The sequence below is a fragment of the Pseudorasbora parva genome, chromosome 22 (genome assembly GCF_024679245.1).
Source record: "Pseudorasbora parva isolate DD20220531a chromosome 22, ASM2467924v1, whole genome shotgun sequence".
NCBI lineage: Eukaryota > Metazoa > Chordata > Actinopteri > Cypriniformes > Gobionidae > Pseudorasbora > Pseudorasbora parva.
Window position 1 is genome coordinate 30,478,614 of NC_090193.1, and position 22,866 is coordinate 30,501,479.

At 36.4% G+C, this 22,866-nt stretch overlaps 2 protein-coding genes across 2 annotated transcripts in view; both read left to right on the plus strand.

Moving 5' to 3' along the window:
* The window catches only part of diaph3 (diaphanous-related formin 3), a 417,231-nt gene that overhangs the window by 37,138 nt on the left and 357,227 nt on the right, over positions 1–22,866 (plus strand). The window contains exons 2-4 of the mRNA XM_067431466.1: positions 1,904–1,936; positions 12,633–12,806; positions 19,826–19,930. Of these exons, the coding sequence (XP_067287567.1) occupies positions 1,904–1,936; positions 12,633–12,806; positions 19,826–19,930 (312 nt within the window). The remainder of the gene's footprint in view (positions 1–1,903; positions 1,937–12,632; positions 12,807–19,825; positions 19,931–22,866) is intronic.
* Positions 7,884–9,628, plus strand: LOC137058847 (E3 SUMO-protein ligase ZBED1-like). Its single transcript, XM_067432351.1, has 2 exons — positions 7,884–8,987; positions 9,111–9,628. Exons 1-2 carry the CDS (start codon positions 7,884–7,886, stop codon positions 9,552–9,554), a joined length of 1,548 nt encoding a protein of 515 aa, XP_067288452.1. The 3' UTR covers positions 9,555–9,628.

The window sequence follows — 22,866 nt, forward strand, 5'->3', positions numbered from 1 at the left end:
ATTGTTCCTGTTATTATGCTTGATCTGTAGATAACGCTCTATGGTTTCTCATAAAATGAGAGGCATAAAATCTTGCTGGCGTTTATTGCTGTAAATCGTGTTACTTTCTACCGGGTGTCTGTTGGATCACAACACTGGATTAGTTATTTTATTGTTCTTCACACACAGTAACTGAAATGTTAAACTGTTAAAATAAACGGCTTATGAGAATACTGCATAGATACACTACGCGTCTATATCTTGTTTTGAACTTCTCAATGCGGACGGATGCACGGAGCGCGGCGCACTGTGAGCATGTGACTGTGTTGCTTCAAGCGCATCATCCTGGGCACGGGCTGCGCATACGCGCTTTGAGCCGCTCTCTTTATAATACCTTTGCGCTATGAAAGCCTTATTAATAGCCTTTATTGTTCTGCCCTATCTATAATATGTTGCTGCCTCATTAAAAATATGCACTATAAATTAAAAATAAATTTAATTGGTTTGTATATAGGCCCTATTTCTATAAATATATTTACTTGGTTTTCATGAATATATTTTGTGTAACATTTGACCAGATTTACAGCTACACTTATTCACTTTTGTGGTTTCCTTTATTTTTTTCCCTACTAAATGTTTAGATTTTATTCAATTATTGTGCACTCGTGATTTTGTAACTTTTGCTGCTTAATTATTCACTAATCTAATTTATTCACCATCTATAGTAGTAGGCTATTTTTTCATAGATTGTGATTTTATTTTTAATTTTTTTGTTGTTTTTCTTTATAATGAAGTCTGCATTTAGTTGATTGTGTTTAACTCACAAAAGAGTGACTTTCAATCCAACACACTAAGGTTTAGAAATTCTACATAGAATTTTTAAACAAAACTGCATTGGTATCGGATTGGTATCGGCCGATACTCAGAATTTTAAGATCGCATCGGTTCTGAAAAAATGGTATCGGTGCATCCCTAAGTAATTTTTCACCTTCAAAATTTGTTTTTTTTTAAAATTATTTGAATATATATTCGAATTTAGAATATTCGTTGATAGCCCTAATATGCTTTTCTGCTTCACTTTGACTAATCAACAGATTTGATCTGAGAGATTTTACAGTTCAGAAATTATACACACACACACACACACACACACACACACACACACACACACACACACACACACACACACACACACACACACACACACACACACACACACACACACACACACACACACACACGTGTCTGTGTTGATTGATTGTTGGTGGTTTTTGTGTAGTGAGAGTTTGGATCCTAAGCTTTCTGTGTCAATATTTTCACCACTTACACATCAGCTTCATTAAATCAACTGAAAAATTTGGCATATGTGTTTGTGTTGTCATCCTTAGGCTTAAGAGACTCCATAAGCGGCACATTTTTGGCAAGATGGCTTTAAACTTTGGAAGTCTTACAAGAGATGCTAGCCATTTAATCTCATTTAATTAGAACTAATATCTTGGCATCTTTTTTCAGTGACACACTGTAGACAAGTTTATTTATTTATTAATTTATTTTATTTTTTGTTGTTTCTTTTTTTTGCCCACAAATCAACATTTCCCATCAAATTCTTTTTTTGTGAACCTTTGTTTGTGATTTTTTTTAATTTTTTTTTAAAACTGAATTTGGAGGTTGTTTCACTTGGTTATTTCAGAAGTTCTTCTAAATGAGTTGTTGTGTCTTGCTAGATTTGTTTTTGTAGAATGCCATCATAAACAGAACTATATTTCATAGTCATTTATGTGACTGTATTTTGGAGTCTTACATATTTTTCATCTTTGATTTTTCAGTCAGGTCACATGACAATGTGGACTGTTGTGTCATCATCTTCAGTGCCACTGTTAAATGATTCTAATTACTCTTCACCCTCACCCTCTCCCTCTCACAGAACTTAAACATCAGAACACTTACAGATGATGTGGTAAGAGTCCTTTATTCAGGTTTCTCTACTTCACTCTGTCAAATATTCACACTTTCATTCTCTGACTTGTTCTTCATTAACAGCAGTTTGCGTTTTGGATTTGATTCGTTCTCGCTGATATTAACCCCATATCACAGACTGTTAGATGACCCATGCCTAACCCAGTGTTTAAGTCACAGTCAGCTCGGGTAAAAAAAGAAAGAAAAAAGATTTTACTAATCTATCACTACTACAAATGCACTGTGATTTTCCCACTTTCCATTTTTTAAAAATAAAGCTTTCTCTGAGAAAAGTGCTTTCTTTCTTTCTTTCTTTCTTTCTTTCTTTCTTTCTCGTGTCTAACACTTGAGAACGGCCTCTTATCAAGCATGTCATATAGGGCTGCTTGCTTATGCCAAAAAAACACTAATTTGGTCCATGTTAAATTTGTGACCATTTAACTCGATTTTCTTATTTTATACTTAATTTCAATGAAATGTACCAATTATCATACTTCAGCAAAAAACTAATACTAGGTTAATTAATGCAAGCAAAAAGTCCTCTTAAACGGTTATGAATCACCGTATTGAATCATGAATCAATATGCTGATTCATGACCGTTTGAATCTTTATTTGAGGATTGAACACAAACACAGAAGAGAAGACAATGCTGAATAAAGTCATAGTTTTAGTTATTTTTTGACCAAAATGTATTTTCGATGCTTCAAGAGATTCTAATTAACTAACTGATATCCCATATGGACTACTTTGATGATGTTTTTATTCCCTTTCTGGACATGGACAGTATAGTGTGCATACACATGTATTCGTGCTCAGACTAAATATAAAATATCTTAAACTGTGTTCTGAAGATGAACTTAAGATGAGTCATTAATGACATCAATTTCATTTTTGGGTGAACTAACCCTTTAAAGAAGACAAAAGGGTTAAAGCTACACTGTGTGATATTTTCCCCCATCTAGTGGTGAAAAGATATATGACCATGCAGTGAATAATAATTTCTGTTCCTCTCAATTTCGATTTCGTTTCAACTCCTACGGTGGCCGATTTAGTCATGGCTTCCAGTTCGACCTCTTCGGTGAGTGTTGCTTCAAATGATGAGGTTACTTTTGAAAACTATTATAATTTGCAGTTATTTAATTTGCCAAATGATCTATGATCAAATTAATCTATGTAAAATGAATAATAGTTTTACGTTTTTATTTTTTACCATTTCATTGCTAACATCAGCTATCAGGTTCCCAGACGAATACAAGCTAATCTTAGTAAAGTAACTTTTATCAGTGCTTTCGTTATTCTGTATGTTGTACGACATCACTAGCGTAAGGCAAACAAATTATAATGCAATTAAAATATTAATCTCATGTTATCCGTCATAGAACATGGATTTGTTATAAGGTAAACAATACTTTTTCATCATTGACGCGAGGAAAACTATCCTAGACGTCGTTCTAGTGTTATGCACAGCACACCATGATATAATTAGCTAAGCAACAATAAAACTTCCAATATACACAAATAGGCTGAATTAGACCTGTCACGATTATTAAAAAATCGTTTGATCGCGATTAATTGGTCTAATGGCGGTCATTACAGATGATCGTTATTATTGCCCACTATTAGAAGACACAAGGGGCCCTGTAGTTAGCAGCGGAAAGTTCGGATCATTTTACAGACTCGGATCTTTGAATCTCGTTCAGCAAAATGAAAAAGAATTTGAGTCATCATTTCAGCATAACAGGAAGAACGAAAGACTCGAGGTCGAGAGATTAACTAATCTTTTCTGTTTCATGTACAGAACTATGGCATTTTGCGCGCACGCGTGGCCAACAACGGATCACTTTCTGAGACAACTCTGTAGTCCCGAGTCATATTTAAGAATCATTCAACGTACCAGCAGCACTATTCTACCGGTTTCCCTCTGAATTCATTACGCTGAGCATTACGTTCAGATGATATTGCCCTGTTGATTTATGCATCTTTTTGAGTTAGAGCTAGGGATGGGTACCGAAACCCGGCATTAAATCAGCCCCAGTGCTTTATTATGAAAGACCGCAGTATCGATAAGCTCTGACGCTATCGTTTCTTCTGTCAGTACTGGAGCAATGAAGAAAATACACATACTATTTATAATTGCTTTATAGACCTTATTTTGCAAATTCTATATTGCTACCCGTTTCTATAAGCAATAATATTAAACCATGTGTTAGATTTTGCTAGTTGCAAACAGAGAGAGAGAGAGAGAGAGAGAGAGAGAGAGATAATATATATTTATTATATATATATAATAAAATGTGCAAGTATGATGAAACAAAGATGGCGCTGAGCTAAATTCTGAAGCATGTTAGAATTTATTGTACTGGTATGAATTTCATTAAACATTGGTTGTATCAAGTCTGTGCAGCTGGACCTGTTTCCTCTAGCAGAAGCAGAAGGTAATGGAATATTTTGGATGGAGGACTTTTAGGTCATGGAGTGGAGCAGTCAGTTAATTTAAACAGCACCTAGACCATCTTATCGATGGAACTCGGTGGCTGTTTTTTTGCCCTCATGGTGAATGGCACCAAGATTGAAGGTGATTGCAGTGCTAAATGCCAATGTCATATCTTCCTTCTCACTTTCCACACTTCTGCCATACTTACTCACTATTATTCATCCCTTTACCAGATCTCTCTCACTCACTCACTCACTCACTCACTCACTCACTCACTCACTCACTCACTCACTCACTCACTCACTCACTCACTCACTCACTCACTCACTCACTCACTCACTCACTCACTCACTCACACTCTCTCTCTGTTTAGTTTCTTTTGCATTATCGATTGGCATCACAGTGTGTTTTTGTTTTGTGTTGGTTTGGTATCCATTCTCAGTCTCTAGTTGCCAGAGGGAAGGTAAACCCAGGAACAGGGTAATCAGGATTATGATGAGGTAGATACTGCTGGGACACTACTTTTCTATCTCTCTATCATGCACATGCACCCTAAAGTCAGTTGCCGTCTGAAATGAACACATGACTGGATTGATTGATGCGTGAAATTAATAAGAAAAGAGACAAAAGTAATAATAATAAAAAATCTGCTTAAATGAGCAGAACCAGTCTTTGTAGTGGTAGACTAAAATATTGTCATGGTCAATATATCAGTCTATATATATATCCTCACAGCCTCATATTAACCTCACAGCCTATATATATATATATATATATATATATATATATATATATATATATATATATATATATAATATATAAAATACACATACATACATATATATATATATATATATATATATATATATATATATATATATATATATATATATATATATATATATACACATATATATATATATATATATATATATATATATACACACACACACACACACACACACACACACACACACACACACACACACACACACACACACACACACATATATACATATATACATATATACATATATATATATATATATATATATATATATATATATATAATAGCTAAAAACACTTAGTTCTTTCAAAAATATATTTGCTCATTAAAATATATTTACATCTTTCAAGTAATAAAGTATTCTCGTAAGTTTATAATATGCCATTGAAAATACATACGGGTGAGGGGTTCGAATGTTGGTCACCATGTTGCCCCTTCATCTTGAAAGTACATTAGCCAAAGAGGGACATACCCGTAAATTCAAGCTTCGGCTTTTGCGTTTTAACACTCGATGGCACCATGTCGAATGTGAAGAGGGGGATTGCCATGTTAATTTTGGACTAAATCGGCCACCGTAGGAGTTGAAACGAAATTGGATTTGAGAGGAACAGAAACTAATGTTCATTGGATGGTCATATACCTTTACACCGCTAGAAGGGGGAAAATATCAAACAGTGTAGCTTTAAGGGGGCCGAATAATTTTGCACGCCCAATTTTTCAGTTTTTGATTTTTTTAAATTTCGTTCCACTTTATGATTGTGTCCCACTTGTTGATTCTTCACACAAAAAAAACAGTTTTATATCTTTATGTTTGAAGCCTGAAGTGTGGCAAAAGGTCGCAAAGTTCAAGGGGGGCGAATACTTTCGCAAGGCACTGTGTATGTATGCATAAGTGTGTGTGTGTGTGTATATATGTGTGTGTATATATATATATATATATATATATATATATATATATATATATATATATATGCATGATTATTCTGTAAATAAATGTTTTCAACCGGTAAAGATTTTGGATTATCGTCTCTATTGCGGTTACTTTCACGTGACATTGCTATGCATTAGGGATGGAAAAAACTAAAGATTTTCTTGACCGACCACCGACCCTCATTAGCCGATTGAAACCGGTTAACCGATTAGTTTAAAATATGCGGTGCTATTTGAAATAACTGACGCGAGCCGCGCCTGCAATTTTGCAACTCTCGCATCTCTCTATGATCTCTCTGCCGCTCTGCCTCCTGCTCTCTCACACACGCACTGTCCTGGCTCCGCCGCCGTCCCTTCCACTCACGTCCCTTTTTTTAAAATCCTCTACAGCGCGAAACATGAGTCCCGCAAACGCTGCGCCGAGGAGCTTGTTTGTAATCGTCAAACAATTGGCTCCTTCGTTTCGAAATGGTTTGGGTACAAGGTGATCGCGTTGAAAATAAAGCCATTTGTCTAGCGTTAGAAGCTCATTTGAAACATTACCGCAGCTCGTTTAAGAAAATGACAGCTCCGAAGAGAAGCCGCTCTACCTCACGCCAAATATTTTTATTGGTTTATTAAGTACAAACAGGCGAGTTACGAAAAATTATGTGAGGGATTTGTTCACTTGACACAAAAAGATTTTGGAATGAGATGGATAACTGTAGTAGCGTTTAGTCCACTGTCTATAATAGCCTAATTTAGAGATCCCTTTTTTTTAACAGACAACTTTGATCGGTTAACGTTGATGTGGTCAACCATTGGTCAAATGGTCATCGGTTAACATCCCTACTATGCATTTGTTTTTACTTTCTTTAAATTATCTAGTGTTATATATCGGCTACCCTGCTCTAACATATCGGTATTAGGCACTTCAAAAAATATGTCTTTTGGAAAATAATTCTTTGGAGAAAATTAGCAGAATTTGTAGGGTGACAGAATGGTATAGGACATGTTTTCTCTAAGTGAATCATGCCCTTAGATTAATGCAGTGCTTTTTTTTTTCCAAGTGAGAGCTGATATTTGGTCATGGTAGAAATGTGTTTTGGTGCTGAGAGGCTGAATTACCGAAGAGGGGTCTGGTGAAGTGATCAGAAGAGGAATGAAGGGGAATGGAGCCATTAGTAACATCAAAGTGTATGTTGGAGCTAGGGCTGTACTAGAATAATCGAATATTCGAATATTCGTTCGATGAGGTGGCATTCGATTTTCAGTTTTGAGATTCGAATATTCTTTTTTTTTTTTTTTTTTCAACACGTGACTTCCGTCGCGGACTCATTCTCACTCATGCTTTAACCACCCGTTGGCGAACGTAGGGATTTATTTCATCTCATACTGAATAGGTACAAAATGCCCAAGACCTCAGCTGTTTGGGAGCACTTTAAATTAAGTGAGGATGACAAGACAAAGGTAGTGTGTCAAATATGCGATTTGAAACTGGCCTACCACAGCAGCACCACAAGTTTGAGAAATCACCTGAGTTCTGTAAGTAGCACGCGACAAAAAAAAAACAACAACAACTGCTTTTATGTGCTTAATTTGCTATGATAAATAGGCTAATTGCAAATACGACACTATTTAAAAACATAAAGCAGCACAGGCTAATAATAATTTGTTTATAGGTACATCCACAGGTATCGCAGCCGTCAACATGCGCAACAAAACCCAAAACTTCACAGCAGATCCTGCAATTCCGAAAACCGTTAATAGAGAAAAGAAAGAGAGAAATAACAGATGCCATAGTGGAGTTTGTCGCTATGGATATGAGGCCCGTTAATGTAGTTGAAGGCGAAGGCTTCAGAAAATTAATGAAGATAATGGAGCCAGACTACACTGTCCCAAACCGTTCCAGTATTTCAAACACCCTGTCTCTTAAATACAGCGATCTGCGAGGCCAAATTCATGCTCTCGTTGAAAAAGCTACGGCCTTAAGTTTCACAACGGACATCTGGACTTCCGTGAGTATGGAGGCGTATATGGCTGTCACCTGTCACTTTATAACTCAGGAGTGGGAACTCTCTGCCTTCGTTTTGGAAACCAAAGCATTTGAGTCAAGCCATACAGGAGTCAACATTGCACAACAGCTTGGAGACGCGGCAGATGCATTCGCAATTCCAAATTACAAGCGAATAGCCGTTGTTCACGACAATGCCAGCAATATGAAGCTGTGCACCGAGACGCTGAATAAAGAACCGGAGAAATGGGGAACCGTTCAAGGGGTCTGCTGCTCAGGACACACGCTGCAACTATGCATTAATGAAGCTCTGAAACTGGACCGAATCCGTCGCACAGTTTCAGCTGCCAGGAATCTCGTAGGGCACTTCAAAAAAAGTGCCAAGGCTACAGCTGCTTTGAAAGAGAAACAAACGCAGCAGAACGTTGTACAGCACAAACTCATTCAAGATGTTGCTACTCGTTGGAACTCTACGTATGAAATGCTTAACCGACTGGTGGAGCAGCGATGGCCAGTGACAGCTGTTTTGTCAGATCCCAGCATCACTAAGAAAGGAAATCGCACCCTTGACTTGACAGGAGACCAGTGGAAACTGGCACAAGAGACATCAGAATTACTTGGGCCCCTGCTCACACTCACAGAACTACTATCACAGGAGGCAAACTTGTCGTTGTCGGCAACAGTGCCAATGCTCTTTAACCTGAAGAAACGCCACCTGTCACCAGAAGAGGATGACAGCCCTGCCATCAGAGAAATGAAGAATACCCTTGTCAAGGAGATCGACAGCAGATGGGAACTGTTAAATTTGGAACCCACCAGCATCTATCTCCTTTCTTCAGCACTAGACGTGAGATTTAAGCACCTTAAATTCCTTGAGGATGAGAAGAAGGACCTGGTATACATTGAGGTTAGACTTATATTTTTATTACTACTATATAATAGTAAATAATTAAAATGTATTGTGATTATGCCACTAAGATTATTGTGTGCGCTACGCATAGATTAGACTAAGAAAATGCTATTTGTTTAGGTTGTCAGACTAGCTGAACGTCTGCATCAGCAACAGATCGTTCGCAAGGGAGAAGTGCTGTCAGCAAGCCACGGAGAAAGGGAGACGGATGCGCCACCACTACCCGCGAAAAAAAAAAAACAGCAGGAGATTTCAATGCTGATGCAGGCTGATGACGAAGAGGAAGAAGAACGCGGAGACAGCGCAAAGACAGAGATGGAGCAGTATTTGAGAGATGCTACTAAATTACAGTCGGGCCCACTGGCATGGTGGAAGCAAAACAGTGACCGCTACCCTAAACTGGCATTTGCAGCCAAACACCTTCTTTGCGTTCCGGCCACTTCAACTCCATCAGAGCGCATTTTCTCAAAAGCTGGCTACATCGTCAACAAGACCCGAAGTTCCCTTTTACCAGAAAATGTGGACAAACTCATCTTCCTCGCACACAACATGAAACGAGTATAGGTAGTTTCACAATAGTTTCCAACCACTGGGTTGCGATTTATATAGGCTAAGTGTTTGAAAGAGCCTAAATATTTTATTCATTGAAATGTGAGCTGTCTAGCTAGGCTAACATTACCTTGTTCTATTTAACTATACAGTTTACTCTATATAAGGGAATGAATAAAATTTATTACAATTACTTTAAATTTAAATAGCCAACCCGTTACGGTGTCAGTAATTATTACAGTTACGAATAATAAATTAATGTAGGCTAGTTCAACGAACTGCAGGCTAATAATAATAAATAAAAAAAACACCGCAACATGCTTTCAATAAAAGCATCGCGCATTTTAAAGATTTAAATTAACAAAAAGTAAGAATAAGACAAAATAAATCCCTTATATAGAATAAAACTAATTGTAATAGATATTACATTTTGTGTCATTTTAAAAACAATTCATTTAATTCTTATTCAACTGTTTATAAGCATGCTACCGTGTTCTTTATTTGTTACAGTTCGTTTAAATCACTGTGTGTTACTAATTTAATTAGTAAATTAGTAACACATTCATTTGTTTTAAAGAAATGTTCGTTATTAATACCTTATTAAAGTTCTTGCTCTCAACAGACTTTGTGTTTTGTATCACTTGTGCACTGTCCGTTTTCGGAGCATAAACCTGCCCGTGTAATGCGTACCAGAAACTGTTCTATTTAAAAGATTATTAAATGTTTATTAATATTTAAAGAATGTGTGCCACCTGATCATATTGCACCAAATGCAACACTGCACTCCACTGGGTCTGCCGCAACACATTTACGATGCCGAAGAGTGAAACGTGAAGTCGTGAAAGATGATACAAATGCAAACCGACACTATTATTATATATTTAGCCCCACCCACCGAAGCTTCGAATATTCGATATTGATTGCCACCTAAGCTTCGAAGCTCAAAAAATGGCATTCGAAACAGCCCTAGTTGGAGCAAAAGGGAGAGAGATTGCATGAAAGTAAGCCGCAGACTCACTCATAAACACCTAAACAGCCCTGAAAAGCACTTCATCATCTAGATCAGCTTGCGTTGGCTGCAGTATGATGCCTGTTGTTGTTATCGAGGTACTGGCTGCACATATTTATTTATCTATTCACCGGTAACGAGTGTGGAATAGCAAAGCGCTTCTTCCCTCCGCTGGGGATGAATCTCTGTGATTAAACTGATCAGTGCCATCACTCAATGTAGCAAAGAGGCGCTTTAGGGCAGCGGCAAACCAAATTAGACAGATGATGGTGTCGTTTGGTATCAGACACCACACATTTGCTCCCTGCTTCAGCTCTGTGCACTGTAGTCGCTAGCTACACTCTGATCTACTGCTTGTGTTTAATTAATTTTACATCAGTGTCATTGCTGATTATCTCGGCGTGTTGCTCTCCTTCTTGCCGAGATAATACGCAATGGGTGGCATCGGCAAAAAATATTCTCAAAGTTAACTGTTACAAATTCACTCACCCCTAGAAAGAAAGGGGGCACGGCCCCTAAAAATAAACCACCTACCTTTTCAGCCAATGCTGACATCTCAATCTCCCATCATCTCCCTGTTGCGCCCACTGGCCCAGGGAGAGAAAACAGCTCTCTGACAAATCTAATCCAATTAGGAAATCATTATCTGTGTGATGCGGGGGCCCACCACCTCGATATAAATCGACGGCGAGTTGCACTGTCTCTGCGGATGCTCTGTTAGTTAGGAATGCTGAATGTGAAGCTGACAGACTTCTAATGAAATTCTGCTTACAATAAGGAAGCTATAACTGATCATAGACAATGTTCACAGGGTTAAAGTGGGTGTTTGATAAAGATCTGAAAGCTTTTGAACTTCAGTCTTTTGAGGCCATTAGTAGATGTGTACAAGACACCTGTGCTTTATAGATTTGTTGTCTTGTTATGGGGATTTAACCTCACAGCCTGTAGAACTATCAACACAGATTATGTTCTGCATGTTTAATTAGCTTGTGCAATGTTGCAATCTTCACAATTGCAGAGCTATAATAATTGAGATCTTGATCGTAGCTTGACATCTGAGTTTGGGCAGGCCAGAATGAGCTAGTTGCTTTTGTCAGTCACCATTTTAATCACATTTTAGTTTAAGCTTTACTATATATAATAATATTCATGTTTACACTCTGTTATTATTATATTAGTATAAGTATTATATTAGTATATTAGTTACAAAGTTATTTTACTATGACTACAGAGTGCAGCAAGCATGTAAAGTTATGGCAACCAGATACGTCTCGTGTAGATTGCTTGTAAGGGCTGAGTCAATTTTGCTAGGATAAACTTAGAAATGAATGGTTGTATAAACACAATATTTTCAATTAGGATAATAAGCACATTTTACTTTTTAAAACGTAAATGTTTGACATATTTTGGGCTGTTAACCGCCAAAATGCAGATTCATCATGTGACAACTTTTCCTGCAAATGAGATTAGAGTTAAAGTTTGATTGGTTTTATTAATATATTTTCAAAAGAAAAAATCTAAATGTATTAAAATACTTGTATTTTATGCATATTGTTTCTCAAGTTGAAAATAGAAAAGGAATCTGTTTTTGCTGAAAGTAATATTTTTAGCAGCTAATACAGTTTGCACTTAATTTTTTCTTCATTAATAATTGTTCTTTTTTACATTGTTTTATGGTGTATTATTTATATTGTAATCTTTTTTACTCTTTGTTTACAAACTAAATGCAGAATATACACAAACATTAATAGTGTGTTTTTAGTGTCACATGATCCTTTATAAATCATTCGTAGTATGCTGATTTAGTGCTTAAATAACATTGCTTATTATCATTGTTAAAAATTGTTGCGTTGCTTTATTTTTTTGTAAACTGATGCATTTTTATGTTTATTTTTTATGAATTGAAAGTTCAAAAGAACAGCATTTATTTGAAATTCCAAAATCTTTTGCGACATTGGAAATTATTACAGATCCCAAATTTTTGAATGGTGGTGTATATTTTGCGTATCAATGGAGAAAAAACCCATAAAGTAATCAGTTTAATATAATTTAACCAGTCTTACTCACACTTATTTTTCTCTTAGTTGGACAGATTTTCCAGTATCCGGATCCCTGGCAGTAAAAAGGAAAGGCCACACCTCTCCCACATGTCAAAGCATTCCTCTGCTTGTGACTGGTCCACTTCCTCTGAATTTGAGGAGCTTTCTTCAAAGATCACATCGGAGAAGGAAATCCTTGCCCTCTTTGAGAAAATGATGGTAAGATTTATTTAGTTATAAACAAATGTTTTCTGTAATTCTGAAATGCACAAATATGTAAAAAGAAAGAAACATTGGGCCTACTAATAATTTAGTTTATTTGTATTTATATGCACAGGAAAACTTCTCACAAAAAAACAATCCATCTAATTCACAAAATGTGCGTACGCACATACATTTCTTAAAGCTACACTGTGTAACTTTTTTAGTTTATTCTTAGCTAAAAACACTTAGTTCTTTCAAAAATATATGTGCTCATTAATGTATATTTACATCTTTCAAGTAATAATGTATTCTCATAAATTTATAATATGCCATTGAAAATACATACGGGTGAGGGGTTCGAATGCTGGTCGCCATGTTGCCCCTCCGTCTTGAAAGTACATTAGCCAAAGATGGACATACCCGTAAATTCAAGCTTCGCCTTTCGCGTTTTAACACTCGATGGCACTCATGGATGACGTCGAACTGGAAGCCATGTTAATCTTGGACTAAATCGGCCACCGTAGGAGTTCAAACGAAATCTGAATTGAGAGGAATATAAACTAATATTCACTGGATTGTCATATACCTTTAAACCGCTAGATGGGGGAAAATATCACACAGTGTAGCTTCAACCTTGTTTGAACGGTAATTAATAGAGTATTCTATGAGTGACCGTGTGCACAAGCTTAGTAATTTGCATAAAACACGCCCAAACCATGTTCATATAATGGCTGTCCACACACCCTTTGCTTTCGTCGCTCTCAGCAAACATGACACTCTAAAGTCACGCTGAGATCCTCGAGCTATGCCAAAGGCGCCATCCTCAAAACAAGTTCAAACACAAAAATATCTTTAATTCAGACCCAGATTACATGCTTCTGATTAGCCAGTTGTACATAACACAAATCTACTTCTTAGTGCAGAAACTGGCGGCTCGAGCTGTAACTCGCGGACCTTGCGCATCATAGACGTTGAACGGCAATCTTGGCATTTTGGAACCAATTTTAATAAATAACATTAGATGGCAGATGATTAAATGTATTTAAAAGACTAATAAATAGTGGTCTAAATATATCATCCTGTAGTGATTTAACTTTCACCCATCCAAGGATGCTAAGTAAGGTAGTGATTGGTACTTCCGTCACTGCTGATGTTGTGATTTTTGGATCACCCGTCACTTAAGGTGTGGTTGTGAGTACATCAGACGATCACCTTTCCCCTCTCTTAGTTTGGGACACTAGTCAATGTCTTTTACCTTGGCTGTTTGAGAACAATCCAAACAGGAGTGGAGTGTGTGGAGTGTCCAGTTATTCAGAATACAGTTATTCAGAATAATGTAAAGTGGGTAGAGTTGGTCAGCTGATATATCTGAATGATTGGTGAGGTTTCTAATTTGTAGAGCCGCTTCTGTATTATCAGCACAAGGAAGATACAATTGTAATAAAATACATTTTATTAACCTAGATGAAGAGTTGTTATCTTATGGAAAGATAAACTTGTTTTTCTGAAAATTAGGTGAAGAACTTTATTTTGCATCAAAAAATAAACAAAAGAATATTGGTTACTAACTAGCATCAGTTATATTACTAATAATGTAAATTAGGAAATCATATACTGATAATATACAGCAACACCAAGGTTTCTTGAAAAAAGTTTGGTTAAGTGATATTTACATTCCACATGGTTGAGTAGTCCATAGTCCAGCAGTCCGATTGCAGTGACTTCTTCCACTGGTTGTGCTGGGAGACAATACAATGGGGGAAACTTGAATCCGTTTCAACACCCTTGAACACAGAGATCTTTGGGATGCTGATCTCCTCATGTTTAAATGTTTCTTTCCTCACAGGCTGGAGGCTCAGAACGTGGTCGTGCGTATGGATGTGTGTAGTTTACATCAGTTTTAAGGTTTACAAACATAGTTATGAATGAATTTGGATGGATCATTGATGTCTTTGTTTCACTCACTACTGCTGGGGTTCTGAGGAATTTGTGTGGCAGTCACAGACCAGGACATTAGAGATTAGTCTCTAGATGGATGAAGGGCAGAAACTGCATGTGGACCAATGGACCAAGTCCTGTCCTTCCTGGGCTTGGTACCAGAGGTCGTCTTCTTGCCCTCTAAGATGTTTGTTTGCGTTAGTCCACCAAAATCCAGTCAAAATGTAGCAAACCTTTGTCCATTGTTACCAGGCAGAGAGAGGCCTGTCTATAAACTGGGCCCTGGAATGTACTGTCAACTACAGGCCAAATATATCTGGCATTTTTAGAGCATTTGCCAATAAGTTTCTGATTGGCTGATGTGTTAGTAGCAGACTTTTTTTATTTAGACTTTATATTTTATCTTATTGACTTGCTATTGCTTGGTCCTCTGTAATTTCATAGCTCGACCACCAATCACAGAGCTGAAAGTGTTAGGTGGAAATTCTAATAGACCTTTTTCACATTTCTGTGTTTCTCAGAAGCGGAAGTTGTCATAGTGAAAAGCTCAAAGAGCGGTGAATGAGAGACTGCATCAAATATATTTTTTGTGTTCCCATTTACTCAAACAGCAAAACATGCAGTTAACTAGTTTCTCATTTGATGCAACGATAATACAATACAAAGTATAGTATTATAAATGTGCATACAGTTTAAAAAAAAAATCACATATAAAAACTTTTGCAGGATTTATGATGCCAATGATCATTAATATTAACCATCTCATGGTTCTATGAAAACAGTCCATTGAGTCAACACAAACCCTTCAAAATCTGCTTATTCGTTTTATTTTACTTTTAAAACTATTTAAATATTTAAAAGTTTGTAAATATTGTTTTTACTAATATTATTATAAATATATTTATATAATATTTATGTATTTTTTTATATATTATAAATTAATTTAAATCTATTTAACATGAAATTTGTATGTATACGATTTCATCTTAAGTTTATAGGTCCAGTCAGAGCACGGGTCTTCGCTATTCGAGAGCCACACTGATAGGACAAAATTCCAAGTGTTACATCCAGTCATAAATAGCATGTCTGCCTATCAGTCTGTCATCCCTGAACATACAATATGCAGTGCAATAAATACAAAGGTAGATAGAGGGTGTGCATAATATATTTTAAGGTCAATTTTCTTTTTAACCTTAAATAATTATTTTATACATTAGATGTATACATTTGATACGTAAAAATCTATGATACTGCATATAATATGCGCTTCATGGCTATATGCACATAACCCACACCACTAATCCTACCCTATAGGTTGACAATGCGTATCATATGCAAGTAAAAAGTCATTTTGCCGTATAAATCGCACGATAAATACAATTTGTGTTATAGATACGCATTTCATGAAAACTTGTTGCTCTATAAGAACACAGGGTTAAGAGCTTGAAAGACTGCCAAAACTAGCAACTCTGTAGTGAGTCATGGATGTATGGGCAGAGCAAGTTTATATCTTTTCTATATTTTCATCTCTTCTAATGCCGCTGTTTAGTATAGTGCATTTAATCTTTTTTTATTTGTGTATTGACTGCATGATCATGATCAGCTGGACGGGCTGCTGGAGTAAAACTGATGTGATTTTCACGTATGTGTGGTTTCAGTTGTTCCTAAACTATTTCGTAAATTTAATATAAAATTTGGAATGGAGTACACAGTAAATGAGAGCCAACTTCTGATAGAAGATTTGTTGAAATGCGTTCATGCTATCGTACATGTCTGCTTACTCTGGACATGTATAAAACCAGCCAATAATCATTCCTACGCAATGACCTTTATCAACCTTTCTACCACAATAATCACTAGAGATGTATTTGCAATTATGTTTTAAGAAACGCAACCTTTTCATAACGAAATAGATTGTTATGGGTCACTGACCTCAATCAGCTTATATTCATAGAAGGACAAGGCCCTCATGCCTACAAATGCACATACTCAAACTCGCATCATACAGTCACCGACAAATGTTTGCAAGCACCTTAGTTTATTGTGATAAATAAAAGATACACAAAAATACTGAAAGAATAGAGATGTTTTGAACATTCAACTAATGCTTAACCTAAAATATAGTTTTGATTTGGACTTGGCCATTACAAAAATCACACATTATCAGATCTAATTAGCCCTTTCAATAAAACATTATTTTGTAGCCTTGTGAAATGCCTTTTAGAGCCTAGAGATTTGAAATTGTAATAAATTGTATATTTTTTTCAATTTAAATGTAAAAAAAGTTTTGGACCTAGATAAGATTTCTTTTTCACTTTTTAAACTCTTGACCTTTCATCTCTGGTTTTTTTTCTGATATAAAGGAAAATACCTTTACTTTTTTAAAAAACCTTTTGTTTAGACTTTTAGATATCTACACTTATGTAGCTGTCGAAAGTTAACTGACTGCACTTTTGTCATACGTTTAGCTCAAACACATCCATTTCATCCAATTTCTCTCAAGTATCATTTTAAAACATTGCACAGTTCCTTGTTGCCTGAAAGTTATCGTATGGAGGTCCCTGTCTGTGCCCTTTCTAAGAGTGGAGGTGGTGTTAGCGGTTGAGCAACGTCTCCAAGCGCAGGATTGAGTGACAGGAGCAGCCACTGCTGGGTAGAGAAGGAAAAGTGTGGATAACGTGGGCAGAGACGCAGTCATTAGTCACAGCAAGTACGGGTTTGGATACATGAGTCTGCCAGCAGAGGTGACAGGGCCAACGGTGGTAATGGATGCCTTTCCGCTCTGCGCCCTATCCCACCTATCCCAGCATCCTCCTCTCTCTTTCTCTCGCTCAGACACACGAGGACTGCATCACGCCTGTGAACCCATGAGTGAAATCTTAAACGGCTTTGCTGCTTATCTATCCTTTCAGGAAAGGGAAGAAAAGCAGAGACACTGGGGAAAAAAAAAGAAAAAAGATTTGAGGTCACTGGCAACTTTGCGCTCAACATCGTATGCAGCTGTTTTTTTTTTCCCTCTCCATCTCTTTCTTTCATTCTCTCTCTTATCGATTTTTATGGTTCTGTCTTTTTGCCTTGAGGTTCCCATGCCCTTTCTATCTGTTGATGGTAGTTGTAAACTGTCCACGGATACACGCTAGTTCCTTTCTCTTTCACCAACTCTGTCAGAGATAGTGAGTTTGGGAAGTGCAGTGCGCTAGTTTGCTTTGGCACAGGACGTGTTGCTTCAGTAATCTGGGAAGTAAAATTGCCAAGTATATCTGCCAATGTCTGTCTTAGCAGTACAACAGGTTCAGATTGATGAACATGCTCATTTCTGTATCACTGTTAATTTCTAATCTTTTCAGAAATTGGCGCATTAGATTTTCTAATACATAATTCATGACTTCATGTTTGTTTAAACTATTTAAATAATAGCTTACTTTCACTAAATATATGTAAAAACTTTGCATACTTAGCTGATGCTCAGAAATGTATCCCAATCGTTTTGGTGGGAAAAGTTTTTAACACTTTTGGAACAAATTAATCCATTTGCATATAGTAGTGCGTTTTTTACATCTATATGTACAAATTGTCATTACAAATACACTGATCAGGCATAACATTATCAACATTTCCATGACTGGTTGAAATATGTTTATTTTCCAAATACAAATAAAAAAGAAATCATTTTCTGTAAATGCCAAGCATTTTTTTGACATTTATCTAAATATGTTGATGAAAATTTGGTCTAAAAAGGACTTGTATTATCATCAGTATTTCTTTTTGTCATTTCCATCTCCTTTTCTTTTTCTTAATGTCATAAGATGCTTGGAAGACATATCTGCCTGATGGATTCACAAGTAGAGGTTGACATCCTGTGGTTTAATTTATTTGCAGTTCCAAAAAGAACAGTTGTTAATCCTTGTTTATACTTTCGCCTGGCTCCGCAGCACGAGCCTCTGCTGACTCCACGCGCTCCTCTTCAAACGGAAGAGGCATTAATACTTGATGCGCTCGCAGTTGTACTGTTCTTTGAAACAACAGAGGGCGACTCTGAGTAATTGTTCTATAAACCAGCCTTTCTCAAACTTTTTTCAGTCAGGGCACCTTTCAAAAGTGCATACAATTTCAAGGCACCCCAGTTTAAAATATAATTTAAAAACACTGCATAACCCAAATTTAAATGCAAATGTCCTGTTTATTAAACCACCAGGAAACAGCAGTGAGAAGTAGTACAGGAATGTACACAGATGACCATATTTATTTTAGTGCAAAAACCACACTACAAAAAAAAGGTGTAACTCAGTAAACCGTGATATGATTACTTGTGACATTCGAACATTGTTTTTTTTTAAAACAACTCCACGATGACTCGTATAGAAGGACATGATTGCGAGTATAGAAAAGGCTTTAGGCATGGTTTAATTCATGTGAGCATTGAATGATGTTAGTACTCTTCGCTCTTCTCTGCTAAGTTTTAAAGGATTAGTACCCAAAAATGAAATGTATGTCATTAATGACTCACCCTAATGTCGTTCCACACCCGTAAGACCGTCGTTCATCTTCAGAACACAGTTTAAGATATTTTATATTTAGTCCGACAGCGTATCTTAAGTGTATGCCCACTTTACTGTCCATGTCCAGAAAGGGAATAAAAACATAATCAAAGTAGTCCATATGTGACATCAGTTAGTTAATTAGAATCTCTTGAAGCATCGAAAATACATTTTGATCCAAAAATAGCAAAAACTACGACTTTATTCAGCATTGTCTTCTATTCCGCCTTTGTTTTCAAACCTCAAATAAAGATTCAAACGGTCATGAATCAGCGGGTTGATTCATTATTCAGGTTGCCAATGTCACGTGATTTTAGCAGTTTGGCAGTTTGACACTGTATAACTCTTTAACAATCAGCAGTACTAGTTTTCTTTTGAGCAGAAATATTTAGAAATCAGTATATGATTCGTTAGTCTCTTTTTTTTTTTTGATCAAAATTTTAAAATGCTTATAATAATGCAGATTCTCTTTAAGCAGTTCAAAATACTGAAGGGCTTAAGGTGTTTTTTCTTGTAACATAATTTTTTCCTTCTCTTGTATGTGGTTTGTATTTTCAGGAGGATATGAATCTTAATGAAGAGAAGAAAGCACCACTCAGAGAGAAGGACTTGGGCACAAAAAGGGAGATGGTCCTTCAGTACATCATCACAGCTGCAAAACCCGTAAGTCAAAAAATAATTGCAGCCACACAGATTAACATACAAACCTGAAAACATGTAAACCAAATGCATTTGAATTCTTTTGAGCTTGCTTTTGCTTCATAACTAACCCTGGCAAAGACTTTTTTGACCTAAAGGCCATAGGTCACCTTCTCAGACTGCTCCAATCTGTTACTCTGATCCTGCATCAAATGTGTTCGTCTTTGTAAAACAGCAAAATAATAAGCTAAGGTGCAGAACCACCACAGAGACCCCATGTGCATGTGTGTCTGTGTTAATTTGTTGTTGTGTGCCTGTACCGACTGTGTGATTTTATTGTACTGGTGGGTTTGCCCAGATAAAAATATCTGCAAAAACTGCAGGCCACTTATGATGACATTGACAGGCTAAAGACTGTATTTATTGGAGATGATTGCCCTAATTTTAGTTTGTCTCTCTTGTTCTCTTGTCCTGAGGTGTGAGGGAGGTGTTGAGTCTCCTCGTGTATACTTATGAACTCATATTGCTGTGGTAAAAGGATGGCAAGATGTGATTTTACATCATCTCCCAATGTGTAATTCACCATTTAACTTTTCTACAAATAGTCTGGAGATTTTTACACTAGAATACTGGAGGAAATGCTGTTGTGAAATAAAAACAGACATTAAAGGGGTCATGAACCACTTTGGTTTATTGTTTTATAATGTTTCCTGGGGTGCACTTACCCTGTGCTTAAAGAACATCTGACTGTACACAAGTCATTACATATCAGAAATCATTGGTCACAGATCAGGCATTAGAATGAATTACTGTCGAGTCCATATTGTAAAAATCTGTTTGGAAAGCCTGCTTCGAAATTGACTGATTTGCCAAATAATCCACGGTTAAACGTACTAAATACAAATAAATAATGCTCAACTGTGACATTCACATTGTTGCAAATTAATAACCACATTCCTAGCATTAGGATGATCCTTTGAATGGTGATGTTGTTTGTTTTGAGTGACCCTGCTCTTCTCGTATCGTCATCTCACAGGCCAGTGGGTGGGGCCATTGTTGCAATGATGAATTAGGCGTTGATTTTCTTCTGCAGATTTCACAATGAATTGTTTGTTGGGCTGTTATGATAAAAGCTGATTTTGGACAAGGAAGTATTTAGTTCTGAAATTTACAGGATGTTCTTAAAGTATGACGGCCTCTTATATGTCAAAGGCTTAAGGATAGTTTGATTTCTCAGTTTATGACCCCCTTAATATAAAAACTACTCTTAAAATCATTATCCTTGCTTTTAATATTAAAGTTTGTCTTCTCAGTGATGCTATAACAATTAATCTGTAATAGGTTTAAAAGGATTAAGGTGTTTTTTTAAAATAAATGTTTCTACTTTTTAACATTTCTTAACATTTTATACCCAATTCAACTTTTATGCTAATCAAATTGTTGATTGACTATTTAATTAGTGTTTGATAGATTAGCTTTGTAAATAAAAGCATCAGGTGCTCATCGAAAGTGACAAGTCGGAGTATTTTCCCCAAATATTTTTTCTAATACATGCTGTTTGGAGCTCTCTACATTAGCTTGATTTCTGAGTTTTAAGCCATGCCTCTTAGAGGGTTGTTTGTCTGTTTTTAAGTCCCAATGTGTTGCTAAGACAGACTGAAAAGCATTACACGTATTCGAATTGAGTGTTTAACAAATCCTCCAGTTCTTTCGCTGCATGACATGGCTACACACAAGTGGAAACTCTATATGCAGGATTCAGGCAAGGTGGATAAAAATTGCATTTTTTTTCTGTCTAAATTAATTCCCCAATCTAATCCTCCTGTCGGTTAGCTTTGCGTTAGTTTACAGGGCCTACGAACGATGGAAGAGAAACAAGAACAAGGGAGTTTAATTATAATGCTGCTCCCTTCTTTCTGCTGAGAATTTAATTATTTTGGAGTGCTTGGAGATTTCAGGATGATTCAATTTGAATTGTATTTGCTATCTGGAGTGGCTGGTTGGGACTTGTGGTTTTTCTCCAATCAGTTTTAGTCTCTTTGTGCATTTAGAGTGCTGAAACCCATAGACCTTGGACAATCATGATAAAACTCCCAATAAATTGGAAACTATTGAATTTTGAAATCATGAAAATTACTTCCGAACAGATGACCCAACATTTTAAGTATACCAAATAAATATGATGCTCATCCATGTGCATTTAAACTATACTCTTAATAATAAATGTTCTTTATTGGCATTAATGTTTCCATGAAGAACCTTTAACATCCATGGGGAACCCATCACTTGTACAAAATGTTCACTATAATGGAAAAAAGGTTCTTTAGTATGTTCTTTGGATTAGATTATGTTCATTTTCTTCATACTTATAAAATAATAGTTAACTCTTCGTCTGCCATTTTCCCTTTTTTATACTCAAATAAGCTTTTTTTCACACTACCTTGACTAGTTTGATGGATGGAAAACGTCCTGGAGTTTCTCTTTCTATCATGTACTCCTGCCCTTCTTCATCTCTCACTGTTTCCATCTCTTGTCTTTTGACATTCAGGCCTGGTTGTTTACCCCCTGTTTGTGTTCTTGACAAATAATTGCCTTTCAGTGAAGCCTTTTCCTGTTGGCTCTGCTACTACGTCTTGCTTGTAATTGAAACTATAGATTCTGGCATAGGCTCCTCTCCCTCTCTTTTAACAGCATTCACCTTTTAAAGCATTCACCTTGCCATTGCCAGCATGGAGTGCATGTATAATTACCATCCACTGTACCTGGAATGAATGGTCCATTGTCAAAGCTTTTGCTTTTTTTGGCAATTGATGCAGTGTCATTAGGTCTGATTTAGTGCTCATTAAGTAATATTAGAAGATTTATAGCAACAAATCTCTGACATTCAAATGCAAGTATCATATCTGCATGATGGACAGTATTGTGGCATTTAAAATGAAAACAGTGATGTCATCATCCAG

Bases quoted from the DNA above. Each gene is read 5' to 3' on its own strand.
- LOC137058847 (XM_067432351.1), top strand. From the start codon at position 7,884: ATGGATATGAGGCCCGTTAATGTAGTTGAAGGCGAAGGCTTCAGAAAA. The intron at 8,988-9,110 runs GTTAGACTTATA...CTATTTGTTTAG, and splicing joins AGGACCTGGTATACATTGAG to GTTGTCAGACTAGCTGAACG.